Raw genomic sequence first — 18005 nt, 5'->3', positions numbered from 1 at the left:
AATTGACATACTGAAGAATGCATCAGATCTCTTACCAGCAGAACTGATCAAGCAGAAGAAAGAATTAGTGAGGTTGAAAGCAGGCTATTTGAAAATACGCAAGAAAAATTTCTTTTTTCTTGAAAAAGAAAAAAGAATAAAAAACTATAAAGTGAGAAATAAAATAAAAACAATAAAGGACAACTACAAGATCTAGAAAATAGCCTCAGAAGAACAAATTTAAGCATTAGAGGAGGTAAAGAGAGAGATCAGGATAGAAAATCTATTTAAAGAGATAGTAACAGCTCCCAAACCTGTCAATATTCAAATACAAGAAGATTATAGAATACCAAGTAGATTTAGCCCAAAGAAGACGACCTCAAAGGCATTTAATAATCAAACTCCCAAAAGTCAAGGGTGAAGAAATAATTCTGAAGGCAGAAAGAGAAAGGAAACAAGTAACTTATAAGGAGCTCCAGTATATCTTGCAGCAGACTTTTCAGTGGAAACCTTATAAGCCAGGAGAGAGTGGCATGACATATTTAAAGAGCTGACGGAAAAAAAACTTTCATCCTAGAATAGCATATCCAGTGAAAATATTCTGAGGTCAGGAGTTTGAGACCAGGCTGGCCAACATGGTGAAACCCCATCTCTAGTAAAAATACAAAAATTAGATGGGTGTTGTGGCATGAACCTGTAATCCCAGCTACTCGGGAGGCTGAGGCAGGAGAATCACTTGAACCCAGAAGGTGGAGGTTGCAGTGAGCTGAGATCGCGCCACTGCACTCCAGTCTGGGCGACAGAGTGAGACTGTCACAAAAACATAATAATAGTAATAATAAAAGAAAAAGGCAAAAATTCAAACAACTAAACAGAAACTGGGCAAAAGAACTGAACCAGCCCTCCACAGAAGAGGAGATGTGGAGGAACGGCTAATGAAAACACGAAGAGGGGCTCAGCCTAACAGGGGGAGAGATCACGTGACACCCACCAGACTGGCAGAAATCCCACAACCCAATCAATGCCAGTGTTGGGGAGAATGGAGAGTAGCAGGAACACCAGGCACTGCTAAGAACGGTTATGAAATATATTTTTGTTACGCTTGTATATAAAAGGGTGTGTATTGGGGGTTATGAGGAAAATTACATTTCTTACCTGGGATGAAATTTTAAAACTTGAAAGCTACTGACCCGAAGAAACTTGCACGTGTGTATAAAAGAAATGCCCAAGAATGTTCCCAGCAAAACACAGTCCTAAGGGCTCCAACCTGGCCAAACACTCACCCACAGGGACATGAAGACATTTCCCACACTCCCCTCAGACGACGGGAGAGCACGCAGCAATGAAAATGAACCACGTCAGTGTGGGTGGGTCTCAGGGGAGAATGGAGACGGGAGATCACACAATGACAATGAACCACGTCAGTGTGGGTGGGTCTCAGGGGGAGAATGGAGATGGGAGATCACGCAGCAGTGAAAATGAACCACGTCAGTGTGGGTGGGTCTCAGGGAGAGAATGGAGACGGGAGATCACACAATGACAATGAACCACGTCAGTGTGGGTGGGTCTCGGGGAGAATGGAAGACAGAAACAGGCATCGAGCAGATGCTCAGAGCCGCGCAGTGTAGGAGCAGCCATGCAGGAGAATTTCCTCACATCAAAGTTCAAAACTATAGTCGAGGCAACAGAGCAAGACCCTGCCTCAAAAAGAAAACAGAAAGTTCAAAAACTAAATTGCATATTTTTTAGGTGTTTAGGGATGTATGCATACACGGTGAAAGAAACGTACTGTGAAGAAACGTACGGGAACAATAAAGACGAAAGCAGGAAGTGAGTCCCTCTGTAGGAGAAGGGAAGGGACTGGGACTCAGGCAGGGCCTCCAGGGAGCATCCAAAGTTATGTCTCTTCAGATTCTATTCCCTAAACCTGGCAGAGATCCTCTGTGTCCAATGTGTCAATATTCTTTATACCTCACCCATATTTTACAAATGCTTTATTTCTATTCAATATTTAGAAGACAGTTATAAACAAGATGCATTAAATAGCAAGATGGCCGATGAACCTCAGGAAGGAACATCCATGAGGTTCCATGAATGGAACCTCACCATGGATACGCTTGTGATCAAGGGCCTGGTCTCCCCTCAAGGCACAGTCAGAGAGCAGAGGCCGCACCATCATAGCAGGGGAGCAGGAGCAGCTGGGACAGGGTCCTTCTGTGAACCTGCTGCATCGCCAGGCTGTGCGAACAGACTCAGCTGCCAGAACTCACAGAACATCAGTATCAGCACCGAAACCTCACAGGAAAAACGGTAAGTTCTAAGTTTCTCCATTAATAGTAACTCTCAGATTAATCTCTGTCATCCATCACTTCTCCAAGAAATAACTTTTTATAGCTTTGCATGGGTCTATTTTTCAATTTATATTTTATTTTACTGATTGAAAAGATAAATATTGTGTGGTGTGTGATTTTGTCTCTGTCAGTCAGGATAATCATAGTTTTACTTCTATTATTATTATACCAACATCACTTAGGTTTTTTTAAGCTTTTCAATTCCGGGGGGTATTAATCAGGGTCTTTCTGTCTCGTGAGACAGAAAACAAATCCAAACTGTGTAAAATAAAAAGGAATGTATTGATCACAAGGACTGAGAAGCTCCCAGGCTTAACTTGCTTGGGATTCAGCTACATGTACAGTTTCAAGTGGGGTCCTGTAACACACTCTCTCTCTCTCTCTCTCCTTCCCCAACATCGGCTCCATGTTTAGCTCCACGAACTTCAGACTTAAACAGCATCACTGGCTCCTGCCCAGGATTCCAGCTCCATGAACCTCAAACTAGAACACCAGCCCGGCTTCTCCGCAGGTCTCCAGCTCCAAAACCTAAGACATCAGTGGCAGTACAAACACCTCCCAGGGACTCCAGCTCCGGGACCCTCAGACTTCAACCACAGCACCAGCTCTTCCCCAGATCTCCAGCTCCATGACCCTCAGACTTAAAAAAACAGCAGCACCAGCTCATCCGTGAATCTCCAGCTCCACGATCCTCCAACAAGAAACACACCAGCTCCTCCCCGGGTCTCCGGCTGAATGACCCTCAGACTAGACCAACACCACTCACCCCTGGATCTCCAGCTCCGCAAACCTCACACTAGAGCAGAAACACCAGCTCCTCTGCGGGTCTCCAGCTTTACAACCTAAGACATCAGTGGCAGCTCCGGCTCCTCCCAGGGGCTCAAGCTCCGGGTCCCTCAGACTTGAACCGCAGCACCAGCTCTTCCCCGGATCTCCAGCTCCATGACCTTCAGACTTAAACAACAGAAGGACCAGCTCCTCCCTGGGTTTCCAGCTCCATGACCCTCAACGAGAACACCATCAGCTCCTCCCTGGATCTCTAGCTGCACGAAACTCACACTAGACACCAACTCCGGCTCCTCCGCAGGTCTCCAGCGCCACAGCCTAAGACATCAGAGGCAGCACTGGCTCCTCCCATAGATTCCAGCTCCGGGACCCTCAGATTTGAACCACAGGACCACCTCCTCCCCAGGTCTCCAGCTGCAGGGCCCTGAAACGAGAATATCAGCTCCTCCCTGGGTGTCTAGCTGCACGCCCCTCAAACTAGAACATCAGCTTTGTCCCGGGTCTTCAGCTGCACGACACTCAAACTAGAAAAACAACAGCTCCTCCCTGGGTCTCCAGCTCTACAACCGTCAAACTAGAACAACATCAGCTCCTCTCCAAGTCTCCAGCTCCACGGCTCTCAAATTAGAACATCAGCTCCTTCCCAGGTCTCCAGTTGCACGACCCTCAAACTAGAAAAACACCAGTTCCTCTCTGGGTCTCCAAGCTCCATGACCCTCAATCTAGAGCAACATCAGCTCCTCCTCGGGTCTCCAGCTGCATGATGCTCAAACTAGAAAAACAGCAGCAAACAAAAAAATTCACTTGGTTTTTCTAGTTTGAGGTTCGTGCAGCTGGACACCCAGGAAGGAGCTGATTTTCATCTATTTTGAGGGTCGTGGAGATGGACACCCAGGGAGGATCTGGTGTTTTTCTAGTTTGAGGGTCGTAGAGCTGGACACCAAGGGAGGAGGTACTGTTGTTCTAGTTTGAGGGTCGTGGAGCTGGACACCCAGGGAGAAGCTGGTGTTTTTCTAGCTTGAGGGTTGTGGAGCTGGACATCCAGGCAGAACAGTGTTGTTCTAGTTTGAGGATGTTTGAGGGCAGGCTGCACGACCCTCAAATTAGAAAAACACTAGCTCCCCCTAGGTCTCCAGCTCCACAAACCTCACACTAGAAAAACATCAGCTTATCCCCGGATCTCCAGCTTCACGACCCTCAGACTTAAAGAAGAGCAGCACCAGCTCCTCTCCAGGTCTCCAGCTCCACGAACCTCAAAATAGGAAAACAGATCCTCCCGGTGTCTCCAGCTCCACGATCCTCTGATCATAAAAACATTAGCCCCTCCCCAGGTCTCCAGGTGCAGGAGCCTCAAACTTGAACATCAGCTCCTCCTGGTGTCTCCAGCTCCATGACCCACTGATCAGAAAAACATCAGCTCCTCTCTGGGTCTCCAGCTCCATGACCCTCAATCTAGAAAATCAGCTCCTCCCTGAGTGTCCAGCTGAAAGACCCTCAACGGGAACAATACCAGCTCCTCCCCGAATCTTCAGCTGCACAACCCTCAATCTAGAACATCAGCTCCTTCTCCGGGTCTGCAGCTGCAAGACTTTCAAACTAGAACATCAACTCCTCTCTGGGTCTCCGGTTCCATGACCTACTATCTAGAACATTAGCTCCTCCCTGAGTCTCCAGCTGAAAGACCCTCAACGCGATCAACATCAGCTCCTCCCTGAGTCTTCAGCTGCATGAACCTCAATCTAGAACATCACCTCCTCTCCAGGTCTACAGCTGTAGGGGCCCTCAATCTAGAACATCAACTTCTCTCCGGGTCTCCAGCTGTAGGGCCATCAAACGAGAACATCAGTTCTCCCGGCTCAGCTGCACGAACCTCAATCTAGAACATCAGCTCCTCTCCGGGTCTGCAGCTGCAAGACTTTCAAACTAGAACATCAACTCTCTGGCCCTCCGTTCCATGACTCACAATTCCAGAACATTAGCTCCTTGGAAAGTCTCCAGCTGAAAGACCCTCAACGCGAACAACATCAGCTCCTCCCTGGGAGTTCCTCCTCAGCTGCATGAACCTCAATCTAGAACATCACCTCCTCTCCAGGTCTACAGCTGTAGGGCCCTCAATCTAGAACATCAACTTCTCTCCGGGTCTCCAGCTGTAGGGCCATCAAACGAGAACATCAGCTCCTCCCCGGGTCTTCAGCTGCACGAACCTCCATCTAGAACATCAGCTCCTCTCCGGGTCTCCAGCTCCATGACCCACAATCTAGAACATCAGCTCCTCCCTGAATCTCCAGTTGAAAGACCCTCAATGTGAACAACATCAACTCCTCCCTGAGTCTTCAGTTGCACGATCCTCAAACTAGAACATCAGCTTCTCCACTGGTCTCCAGCTATAGGGCCTTCAAATTAGAACATCATCTCCTCCTAGTCTTCAGCCACCTAACCCTCACCCAGAACATCGCCTCCTTCTCTGGGCCCGCTGCAGCTGCAAGACCTCATCCACATCAGCTCCTCCCCTGCCCCCAGCCTCCATGACCTTCACCCAGAACATCAGCTTTCCCCGGAGTCTCTAGCTGAAAGACCTCAATGCGTAACAACATCAGCTCCTCACTCAAGCCTCAGCTGCACAACCTCAAACTGAACATCAGCTCCTCTCCGAATCTCCACCTGCACAACCTCACCTATAGGAACACCTGCTCCTCCCGTCTGCAGCTGCACTCCAACCTCAAACCAGAACATCAGTTCCTCCCCTCGGCCCTGCCAGCTGCACGCACTCCTCACCCAGGAACATCCGGCCTCCTCCCCCAGGTCTCCAGTCTGACCTACACCCAGAACACCAGCTCCTCCCTGAATCTCCAGTTGAAAGACTCCTCACGTGAACAACATCAACCCTCCCTGCCCCAGTTCGCATCGCATCCCTCAAACCAGAACATCAGCTTCCTCCACCGTCCTTCAGCCATGGGGCCTTCCAAATTCAGAACATCAGCTCCTCCCCGATCTCCAGCTGCACACCTTCACCCAGAACATCCTCTGCCCGCAGCTGCACGAACCTCAAACTAGAACATCAGCTCCTCCCAGGGCCTCAGCCACCAACCCCACCCAGAACAGCCTCTGCCCGCAGCTGCAAGACCCTCAAACTACAACATCAGCTCCTCCCTGGGTCTCCAGCTCCATGACCCCACCTAGAACATAGCTTTTCCCTGAGTTCCCAGTTGAAAGAGACTCCTAATGCAAACATCAGCTCCTCCCCCCGAATCTCCAGCCGCACAACCTCACCCAGAACATCTTCTTCCTCTCCGGCCCGCAGCCGCACCCAACCTCAACCAGAACATCAGCTCCCTCCCTGCCCCCCACCCACGACCCACACCCAGAACATCAGCTCCTCCCTGAGTCTCCAGCTGAGCATCCCTCAACGCCAACAACATCAACTCCTCCCCTGAGCCCTTCAGCCGTGCATGACCAAACTGAACACCATCAGCCCTCCCACCCCCACCTGCACAACCTTCACCTAGAACACCTGCCCTCCTCGGTCTTCAGCTGCACGCACCCTCACCCAGAACATCCGCCTCCTCCCCCAGGTCTCCAGCTCCTCCATGACCCACAATCTAGAACATCAGCTCCTCCCGAATCTCCAGTTGAAAGCACCCTCACGCGTAACAACATCAACTCCCTCCCTGAGGCCCTCAGCCGCACCATCCTCAAACCAGAACATCAGCTTCTCCACCGGTCCCCAGCCAGGGGCCTTCAAATTAGAAACATCAGCCTCCCCACCCTCCCCGCACACCTTTCAACCTAGGAACATCCACCCTCCCCGGCCCTCAGCCGCACCTAACCCCACCCAGAACATCAGCCCCTCTCTGGCCCCCAGCTGCACCATCCTCAAACCAGGAACATCAGCCCTCTCTGGCCCGTAGCTGCAAGACTCCCTCAACCACAACATCAGCTCCTCCCCCCGCCTGGCTCCACACACCCCTGCACCCAGAACATCAGCTTTTCCTGAGTCTCCAGCTGAAAGACCCTCAACGTAACATCATCAGCCTTCCTCCCCTGAGTCTCAGTTGCATAACCTCAAACGGGAAATTATTCTGCCCTTCTCCGGGTCTGCAGCTGCACGAACCTCAAACTAGAACATCAGTTTCCTCCTGGCTCGTGCTGCATGAACTCACCTGTGAACATCTGCTCCTCTCCGGCTCCCCAGCTCCATGACCCACACGAACATCGCCTCCTGAGTCTCCAGCGCCAGAAAGACCTCAACGTGAACAAACATCGCTCTCCCTGAGTCTTCAGTTGCACGATCCTCAAACTGGAACATCAGCTCCTCCCCGCATCTCCAGCTGCACAACCTTCAATCTAGAACATCCGCTCCTCCCCGGGTCTGCAGCTGCACCCACCTCACCCAGAATATCAGCCCCTCCCCGGCCCGCAGCTGCACGACCACCTAGAACATCAGCTCCTCTCCGGGTCTCCAGCCCATGACTCCACACCTAGAACAACATCAGCTCCCTCCCTGAGTCTCCAGTTGAAAGCATCTCAACACTAACAACATCAACTCTCCCCTGAGTCTCAGCTGTACTTTTGTCTCAAACCAGAACATCAGTTCTCTCTGGCCTGCAGCCAAGCATCTCAAACTACAACATCAGCTCCTCCCCGGTCTCCAGCTCCATGACCCTCAATCTAGAACATTAGCTTTTCCCTGAGTCTCCAGCTGAAAGACCCTCAATGCAACAACATCAGCTCCTCCTGGAGTTCTCCTCAGCCCACCCTCAAACTGGAACATCAGCTCCTCCCCACCCCCACCTGCACAACCTTCACCCAGAACATCCGCTTCTCCCCCTCGGCCCGCAGCCGCACCCACCCTCACCCAGAACATCAGCCCTCTCCCGGCCTTCAGCTGCACCACTCCCTCACCTATAACATCAGCTCCTCTCCGGTCTCCAGCTCCATGACCCACAATCTAGAACATCAGCTCCTCCCTGAGTCTCCAGTTGAAAGACCCTCAACGCGAACAACATCAACTCCTCCCTGAGTCTTCAGTTGCACGACCCTCAAATCCAGAAGCCTCCACTGGTCTCAGCCAGGGCTCTCAACAGAACATCAGCTCCTCCCCGAGTCTTAGGCTGCATGACCCTCAAATTAGAACATCTGCTCCTCTCTGGGTCTCCAGCTCCATGACCCTCAATCGAGAACATCAGCTCTTCCCCGGGTCCTCAGCTACACGAACCTCAATCTAGAACATCAGCTCCTCTCTGCCCGCAGCTGCAAGACCCCAACCATAAATATCAGCCTCCCTCCTGGCCCCAGCTCCATGACCCTCAATCTAGAACATCAGCTTTTCCCTGAGTCTCCAGCTGAAAGACCCTCAATGCGAACAACATCAGCTCCTCCCTGAGTCTTCAGCTGCACAATCCTGAAACTGGAACATCAGCTCCTCCCCGAATCTCCTGCTGCACAACCTTCAATCTAGAACATCCGCTCCTCTCCTGGTCTGCATCTGCATGAACCTCAAATTAGAACATCAGCTCCTCCCCGGGTCTTCAGCTGCACGAACCTCACCTAGAAACATCAGCTCCCTTCTCCGGCTCCCCCAGCTGCATGACCTCACCTAGAACATCAGCTCCTCTCCGGGTCTGCAGCTCCATGACCCACAATCTAGAACATCAGCTCCTCCCTGAGTCTCCAGTTGAAAGACCCTCAATGCAACAACATCAACTCCTCCCTGAGTCTTCAGTTGCACGATCCTCAAACTAGAACATCAGCTTCTCCACTGGTCTCCAGCTATAGGGCCTTCAAATTAGAACATCAGCTCCTCCCCGAGTCTTAGGCTGCATGACCCTCAAATTAGAACATCTGCTCCTCTCCGGGTCTTCAGCTCCATGACCCTCAATCGAGAACATCAGCTCCTCCCCAGGTCTTCAGCTGCATGAACCTCAATCTAGAACATCAGCTCCTCTCCGGGTCTCCAGCTCCATGACCCACAATCTAGAACATCAGCTCCTCCCTGAGTCTTCAGTTGCACGACCCTCAAACTGGAACATCAGCTCCTCTCCAGGTCTCCAGTTGCACGAACCTCAATCTAGAACATCAGCTCCTCTCCGGGTCTGCAGCTCCATGACCCTCAAACTGGAACATCAGCTCCTCCCTGAGTCTTCAGCTGAACGACCCTCAAACTAAAAAACACCAGCTCCTCCCCAGGTCTCCAGCTGCGCGACCCTCCAATTAAAATAACACCAGCTCCTCCCGGGTCTCCAGCTGAATGATCCTCAAACTAGAACTCCTCTCCCACCGAGATATCCAGCTCCACGACCCTCACAGAGGAACAGCCACCCCGGCTCCTTCACTGTCTTCAGCTCCACAACCTAAGACATCAGTGGCAGCACCAGTGCCTCCCCGGACCTCCAGCTCAATGACTCTCATAGACTTAAAAGGCAGCATTGGCTCCTCCCCAAGGCTCCAGCTCCACCACCCTCAGATGTGAACAGCAGTAGCACCAGCTCCTGTCCAGGGCTTCAGCCCCGTGACCCTCCCTGAACAATCCCTTCTCGTGAAATTCAGCAGTCAAGAAAACTGCAGCAGAAGTAAATGAATAAATGTTTTGTTTTCAAATCGATGTCTCTTTTATGTTCATGAGTTAACTTTTCTACTTGCCATTAACCTTGCAATCTACTTAAGTCCAATGTGAGATAGAAACACACCATTTGAAATCATGTTTAAAAATTGAGTAATTTTTAAAATACGATCACAGCTGTAGGGCCCTAGACGCGATCTTATTTCTTTCTGCCTGTGCAGAAGTCTTATGAAAATTCAAACTACGAATTCACTTTGTTGAGATTCCCAGAATATACATTAATCCCAAATGTTACTCCCCTCCTTAAAATATTTTAACATGTTCCCCATCACCCAAGCATAAATGCCAGCTCCCATCCACAGCCCGCAGTGCCCGGCACAGCCCTGCCCTCTGCCCTGGCCTCTGGTCTCCCCTCTTACACGCCAGCACCCATCCACAGCCCACAGTGCCCGGCACAGCCCTGCCCTCTGCCCTGCCCTCTGCTGTGGCCTAAGGTCTCTCCCCTGTGCCCTTCCCTTCCCACCGGACAGGCCTCTGTCCGTTCCTCAAACCGCACAGGCTCAGGCCTGACTCTGGGCCTTTGCCCTGTGTGCCCTCTGCCTGGGGTGCCTTTCCCGGGCTCCGCATCCTCCTCTCGACTCGCTCAGCTCCAGCCTGCTGGTCGCCCCTCGGGTGGATGAACACACGGTGTCCTCCCGCCCCACCGGCCTTTGCACAGGCTCTTCTCTGTGCCAGACACACTCCCCCTCTCACCATTGGGCTTTACTCTCTTTTTTTTTTTTTTTTTTTGAGACGGAGTCTGGCTCTGTCGCCCAGGCTGGAGTGAGTGGTGCGATCACGGTTCACTGCAAGCTCCGCCTCCCGGGTTCACGCCATTCTCCTGCCTCAGTCTCCCGAGTAGCTGGGACTACAGGCGCCGCCACCATGCCCGGCTAGTTTTTTTGTATTTTTAGTAGAGATGGGGTTTCACCGTGTGAGCCAGGATGGTCTCGATCTCCTGACCTCGTGATCTGCCCGCCTCGGCCTCCCAAAGTGCTGGGATTACAGGCGTGAGCCACCGCCCGGCCAGGGTTTACTCTCTAAATGCCATTCATCCTTGGAGTCTCCACTGAAATATCGCTCCCTGCCCACCCCCTCACTGGGACTTAACCTTGGTTCGGTTGCCAACCCCTGTCTCCTGACTCCAGGAAGCCGGATGCTATCCCAGCACTCGGAACTCCCCCCCACTGCCACATTTTGCACACCGGTGATTACTGTGTTAGGTTGGCACAGAAGTCATTGCGGTTTTTGCCATTACTATTAACGAACTGCGGCAGCGGCTCCTCCCTTTTTTGTGTGTGTCATTATTTTTAATGACTGCTGCACCAACCTGTTAGAATCATATGTATTTATTCATCCATCATCTGCCTTCCCCTCTAGAAAGGAAGCTCCATGAGAAGAGAGGCCAGATCTACTCAAATCACTCCAGCTTCTCAGCATACTGCTTGTCAATAATCATTTACCGACTGACTGACAGAGAAATGCCATCACTGTTGCTGGGATGAGGCACACGACATGCCCCTTTGAAAGCCACTGTCATGGACAGTTAGCATTTGCTCTCCACTCTTGCACCCGTGGCGTGGCTGGGCTTAGGCTGATCTAGTCTGGGCTTGACTCCAGGCTGAGGATGGGAACCATGTGTGCTCCACACGCCTCTCATCCTGCAGCCAGAGCCGCTGTTCCCTGGGGCATGCACATCTCATAGGGAAAATCAAGAGCCTTAGAGGGCAGGCCTGGCAGTGCCCGCACATTCCAGGCTTCTGCTTGTGCCGTGTCCGTGCAAATCTCGTGGCAGAAGCAAGTCACCCAGCCACGAGCAACACCTGTGGGATGGATAAGTCCGTCCACCCTCCCTCAGGCCCTGGCTAGGCTGCAACTGGGGGAGTGAACAGATGAAGCCCAACATTAAATCACCCACAGCAAGAAATGTCGGCCTCCGTGTCCCCACGCTGGAATCATTCTTCACCAGCGGGTTCGCCTGAGCTGACTTCCCTTTGCAATGGTGTCTGCAAGTTTAGGCCAATGCTGTTTCCCGCGGAGGACAGAGAAGCCTCAATCGGCCTCTGTCTGTTGGGAAGAACAAGATATTAGCGTGGCGCAAAACAACCGCAAGCCCCAGGGGTCTGCAGCCGGTGAGACAGGAGAAGGGCAGAAAACTGTGGGAGCTCAGGAAAGCTTGTGTCCCCAGCCCCGCCCCTGCGTCCCCAGCCCCCTCCCTTGCATGCCCCCATCTCTGCTTCCTTTCTTTCTTCCTCTGTCTCCCTCCCTTCCTTCCTTCCTTCTTTTCTTTCTTTTCTTTTCTTTTCTTTTCTTTCTCTTTCTTTCTTTCTTTCTTTCTTTCTTTCTCTTTCTTTCTTTCTTTCTTTCTTTCTTTCTTTCTTTCTTTCTGTCTCTCTCTCTCTCTCTCTTTCTTTCTTTCTTTTCTCTCTCTCCCTCCCTCCCTGCCTCCCTTCTTTCCTTTCTTTTTTTTTTTTTTTCTCAGGGTCTGGCTCTGTCATCCAGGCTGGAGTGCAATGGCATGATCTTGGCTTACTGCAACCTTCACCTCCCGGGCTCAAGCAATGCTCCCTCCTCAGCCTCCACAGTGGCTGGGACTACAGGTGCACGCCACCATACCCAGCAAATTTATTTTTTTTTTTTTTAGAGACAAGGTTTTGCCATGTTGCCCAGGCTGGTCTTGAACTCCTGAGCTCAAGCAGTCCTCCCACTTCAGCCTCCCAAAGGGTTGGGATTACAGGCGTAAGCCACCGAGTCCAGCCTGCTTCATTTTTCTTTACACTACTTGGAAACTTTTTCTTTCTTTTTGAGACGGAGTCTCACTCTGTCTCCTAGGCTGGAGTGCGTGGCATGATCTCGGTTCACTGCAATCTCTGCCTCCCTGGTTCAAGCGATTCTCCTGCCTCAGCCTCCTGAGCACCTGGGACTAGAGGCGTGCACCACCACACGTGGCTACACCTTGATCTCAGAGACTTCTGTGTGGGGAAAAGAAAGAGAGATCAGCCTGTTACTGTGTCTATATAGAAAGAAGTAGACATAAGAGACTCCATTTTGTTCTGTATTTGAGGTGCTGTTAATCTGTGACCCTACCCCCAACCTTGTCCTTGCAAGAGACATGTGCTGCGGTGACTCAAGGTTTAACGGATTTTGGGCTGTGCAGGATGTGTCTTTGTTAAACAAGTGCCTGAAGGCAGCTTGCTGGTTAAAAGTCATCACCATTCTCTTAATTTCAACTACCCAGGGACACGTACAAGCAGGGACCTCTGCCTAGGAAAGCTAGGTATTGTCCAGGGTTTCTCCCCATGTGATAGGCTGAAAAGGTTTATGGAGATGTTTGCATATGCATCTCAAGGCACAGCATTTTCCTTTAAACTTATTCATGTCACAGAGGTTTTTGTTCATATGTCTTACTGCCGATTTCCTCCCTACAATGATCCTATTGTCCTGCCACTCCCTTATCTTTAAGATGGTAAAGATAATTATCAATAAATACTAAGGGAACTCAGAGACCAGGCCGGTGTGGGTCCTCTGTAAGCTGAGCGCCGGTCCCCTGGGCCCACTTTCTCTTTCTCTATACTTTGTCTGTGTGTCTCATTTCTTTTCTCAAGTCTCTCGTTCCACCTAAGGAGAAACACCCACAGGTGTGGAGGGGCAGGCCACCCCTTCACTTCTGGCCTCCAGAACCGCGAGACAATAATAGGTTTCTATTGTGGAAGTCCCCAGTCTCTGGAACACTGTTAAGTAGCCCTGGGAAGCTGGCACAGAATCCGGCCGGCCCTCCTGGGCAAGCTGCTTCCTGCCAGGCTCTGGGGCGGGGGTGGCCTTTCACTGATCTCCTCCAGTGCTTGCCCCTGTTCCGACCTGTATTTTGGGAGTGTCTTTCGTCTTCCTAATGTTGATAGCCTCACACAGGTGGCGTCGTACTGGCATCCGAGAACCAGCACTCATGTGTGCAGTACTTTCAGAAATTAGTTATATTTCTGCATGGTCATGGTCATACTCATAAATCTAATTGGACTTCTTTTTTAAGAAAGTGAAACAAAGCCTGACTTCTCCATTGGCGTGTAGGCCTCAGTTCCCGGAGCTGTCCTGTAAGTTTCGTGAAAAAAGGTGCTTCTGACCTGTACATGGGATCTCTCGGCAGCTGCCTCATAGCCTGGGCTGTGGACAGCTCTAAGGTCAGAGGAGTGGGGCTTCAGTAGGTTGCGCAGGGGTGAAATCCTGGCTGTCACCCACGAGGAAAGACCAGTGCAGCAGAATGGTCTCTGAAGCAGCGAAACATGGTCAGGAGCCATCAGTCAGCGAGCCATCCCTTTGCAAGTTCTTCACAGGACAATACGTCTCAGAATGTTTAACACATAGTGCCACGAGGTGGCTGACCCGTCCCGTTCCTACTGATGTACATTTGTATTCAAAGTAGAAACAGAAATCGTCTTCTACATAACCAAGTCCTGAAAATCGCTATAGCTCTTAAGCCACGTTTTTCCTCAGAACCACATAAGCTGACCCACCCAGCTCATGACCACGCGGACAGACTACAACATAACTGAAGAAGCGTCGGTATTTCATATGTATCAAATTTCATTTTTAAAAGACATTTTTAGGAGACAGAAACGTTATAGAACAAATTTTAACGTTCCACAAAAGTATAAATAGTAGAAAAGGAAACTAGGGCGTGTGAACTAGGACTCCACGAAAAGTACCCAGTGGTTGAAGCTGCACGACTCCGTGGACAGAAGTTTGCATAAATATTTAAGCGATGTTAGTTCCTGAACGTCAGGACTGAACATACAAGCAAGCCGTGGCAGGTCTGCGGCCAGAGCCCTCTGGAGCCCTCGCTGGGAAGGCCCTGCTCAGGGGGCTGCCATTACTGGTTGAGGAGGGGAGATGTGCCACTCACCTCTCCCAGGGAGCCCCTGGCCACAGACTCTGGAAAGAACATGAAGAGCAATGACCAGGCAGTGGGTGTGCCTGCGTCCCCTCCTGGGCCCCTCCTGCATCCCCTGCCCACATGGAGGCAGCAGAGTCCACAAGCGCTCAGGGGCCATGTGCAGGACACTCCAGGAAGGACCACGCAGACTGAGCTGGGGGTCATGGAGAGAGGACCTAAGGGGAAGGGCAGATACCCCACCCCTCTCCACACTCTGCCCTCTGCCCCCTGCCCCCCGTCCCCGGCAATCACCTGGGTCTGTGGCAGCAGCTGTGGCAACAATGGCAGAGGGCCGGACCCAGCCCCGCGGGGGAACCTCCTCTCCACATGGGGCTCCTGCAGGATGGAGCCAGCCCCACTGCTTCTTTCTCCCTCATCTTCCCAGCACTTGGCCCAGGCCTGGCTCAGCCGTGAGACTGCACAGCTCAGGTGGTAACTAAATCCCCGGCTTCCTAGCGAGAGAATGAAAATAGGGTTCCCAGGGAGAAAAGACATTTTAGGGAGATTCAAGAGAGGGAGAGTCTTGATAAGTGGCATGTGGCCTCCTGGACTGCCCTGAGCTGCTCACATGCGGATTTGAGCTCATACGCAGACCTCAGCCTAGACCCTGGTGGTGCACGCACAGGGCAGAGGCAAACAGCACTGAAGGCTTTGCGAAAGGAACTGGCTGTGGAAACCCGGACCACAAAATGTTAGTTGAAACTTGCAGCCTGAATTTAATCGGGTTAATCACTAAAACAAACCAAGACACAATCCGCGCTCTTCACTGGAGTAAAATAAGATGCAGAGTCTCCAAACATAATATTCATGGTGTCCAGAATGCAATTCAGCCTTACTAGGATATGAAGAACCAGGAAAATCTCAACTCACACAGGAACCAGTCAGCCCAGCCCGTGCCAAGACGACTGAGACATTGTGATCTGCTGACAGAAACATGCAAATAGCTATGATACAATCACTCCACCCATAGTCACAAACAATCTTGAAACGAAGAGAGAAAGGAGAAAATCTCAGGAAGGAACTAGAAGATGTAAATATAAACCAAAAGGACATCTTAGAATGGAAGGGCAATAAGTTCTTTTTGAAACAATCCTCACTGGCTGGGATTATAGAAGACGGTAAAGAAATATCAGAATGGAACAAAGAGTCTGTGGATTCGAATAGAGATCAACGGAAATTATCCAATCTTAACAACAGAGAAAAACATGAGAAAGGCGTGTTTTAAATGAGAATGTCTTCTCGTGGAGACGCAGTGTGCAGACCTAGCTCGTAACTCTCCTGTCACTGGAGGGGCAGGTGAAGGAGACCTACGTGGAGATGGATTCACAAATTCCAGCAAATATGGATTCCAGGTGATGTGTGAAAAGTTAACGATGTACATTTTATTTCCTAGAGAGTGATGCACTGTGTAAAATTAAAACACCCCAAATATAATGACTGAGACAGGATGAAAATCAAAAGATGAAAAATGAAGCAGGCCGGGCGCGGTGGCTCAAGCCTGTAATCCCCTGCACTTTAGAGGCCGAGACGGGCGGATCACGAGGTCAGGAGATCGCAGACCATCCTGGCTAACACGTGAAACCCTTGCCTCTACTAAAAAGTAATAAAAACTAGCTCGGCAAGGTGATCGGCTCTGGGTAGTCCCAGCTACTTGGGAGGCTGAGGCAGGAGAATGGCGGAACCCTGGAAGTGGAGCTTGTAGTGAGCTGAGATTCACACTGCACTCCAGCCTCAAGCGGCAGGATGCAGACTGGCCTCAAAAAAAAAAAAAGAAAAGAAAAATGAAGCAAACGCCAGGCACACCCTCATAGAAGACAGTGGATAAGCCATGTTGGTATCAGGCAACGTAGGCCTTGAAGCAAATAAAATCACTAGGGATAAAGAGAAGAAATAAATAATGACAAAAGGGTCAAGAAAACAACAATCCTAAATGTGAATTCACAAAATGCCAGAACTCTAAAATACTTGAAACAAAAATTTAAAAACCCAAAAAGAGAAATAGACAAAGTCCACAGTGAGGAATGGTAACACTGCTCTGTTAATAAAGATTATACTAAAAAGATAGAAAATTCTCAATAATGTAGGTTTTCACTTTTTAAAAGGTAGAAAAAGGAAACCAAAATGAATCAAAACCAAGCAGGAGTAGGGAAATAATAAAGGTAAGATCAAAAAACAACAAAATTATTTTAAAATAGAATAGAGAAATGAATGACACCAAACCTAATTCTTTGACTAAATTTGAATAAAACTGATGAACTTCTAACAATACCATTGAATAAAAAAGGAGAGGAGGGAGACACAGTTTACCAACATTGGAAAAGAAAGATGGGTCATCGTTACAGACGCTGCAGGCATTAAGGGATAAACAGGGCATAATATGACAACTCCACACACATGAGCTCAACACTCAGGTAAAATGGATGGATTCTTCAGAAAACACAAACTCACCCATGTGAAAGCAATACCCTCAGAGGGTTATTTGCATTCCCAAACCTTCTAACAAAGAAATCTTCAGGCCCATTTTTTTGCTAAGAAATTCTAATAAATATTTCACAAAGAAATGCCATTAGTTCTACACAATGTCTTCAAAAAATAGAAGAGGAGGAGGACTTCCCAAATTATTTAATGAGAGCAAGTCATCAGGATACCAAATCCAGACAAAGAGCATTCAAATAAAGAAAGCTACAGATCAATACTCCTCATGAACATGGACATAACAGTCCTCATTCAAATGTTACCAAATCGAATCTGACAATAAACCAGGAGAGTAAAGAGTACCACACTAGAGTCGAGTGGTGCTATTTATTCCAGGAATACAAGGGTGGTTTGATAGCTAAAAAAGTAAAATCAACTAATACAATACATCATATTAACAGTCTAAAGAATAAAACAACATGATCATATCAATTGATGCCAAAAGGCAATTGACAAAGGAATATCAATTTATGATAAAAACTCAGCAACAAAGATTAGAGAACTTCTCCAACCTGAACAGGGCATCAGCAGAAGGTCTACAGCTGGCATCACACTCGACAGTGAGGGCCCCATGCTTTCTCAGCGAGATCTGGAAGAAGATAGGAATGCCCAGATTTTCCAATCCTATTGGACATCACACTTAAAATCTCAGTCAGTACAATAAGGCAAGAAAAAGAAATAAAATGCATATTGATTCAAGAGAAAACAGTGGTGTCCTTAGTTGTAGATGACATGATTTTACACACAGAAAACCCCAAGAAACACAAAAACTAAATAAATAACTCCCAGAAATAATGAATGAATTTAGCAAAGTAGAATTTATGATCAACAAACCATATTTCTACATTTACATAGAAAGCCAATCATATTTTTACATAATAGCAATGCA

At 49.5% G+C, this 18005-nt stretch overlaps 1 protein-coding gene across 1 annotated transcript; it reads left to right on the top strand.

Annotated features, from left to right (window-relative positions):
• The first annotated feature begins 1229 nt into the window (after window positions 1–1229).
• Window positions 1230–3827, top strand: LOC110742685. Its single transcript, XM_031662937.1, has 3 exons — window positions 1230–2289; window positions 2745–2972; window positions 3471–3827. The coding sequence occupies exons 2-3, from the start codon at window positions 2802–2804 to the stop codon at window positions 3642–3644; spliced, it is 345 nt and encodes a 114-aa protein (XP_031518797.1). The 5' UTR covers window positions 1230–2289; window positions 2745–2801; the 3' UTR covers window positions 3645–3827.
• The last annotated feature ends 14178 nt before the right edge of the window (window positions 3828–18005 follow it).

This window comes from Papio anubis, chromosome 2, assembly GCF_008728515.1.
Source record: "Papio anubis isolate 15944 chromosome 2, Panubis1.0, whole genome shotgun sequence".
In the NCBI taxonomy this organism is placed as follows: domain Eukaryota; kingdom Metazoa; phylum Chordata; class Mammalia; order Primates; family Cercopithecidae; genus Papio; species Papio anubis.
The sequence above is the reverse complement of the archived record's forward strand: the minus strand, read 5'-3'. Positions and strand labels throughout refer to the sequence as shown.

Bases quoted from the DNA above. Each gene is read 5' to 3' on its own strand.
- LOC110742685 (XM_031662937.1), top strand. From the start codon at position 2,802: ATGAACCTCAAACTAGAACACCAGCCCGGCTTCTCCGCAGGTCTCCAG. The intron at 2,973-3,470 runs TAAAAAAACAGC...CTCCTCCCATAG, and splicing joins AGCTCCATGACCCTCAGACT to ATTCCAGCTCCGGGACCCTC.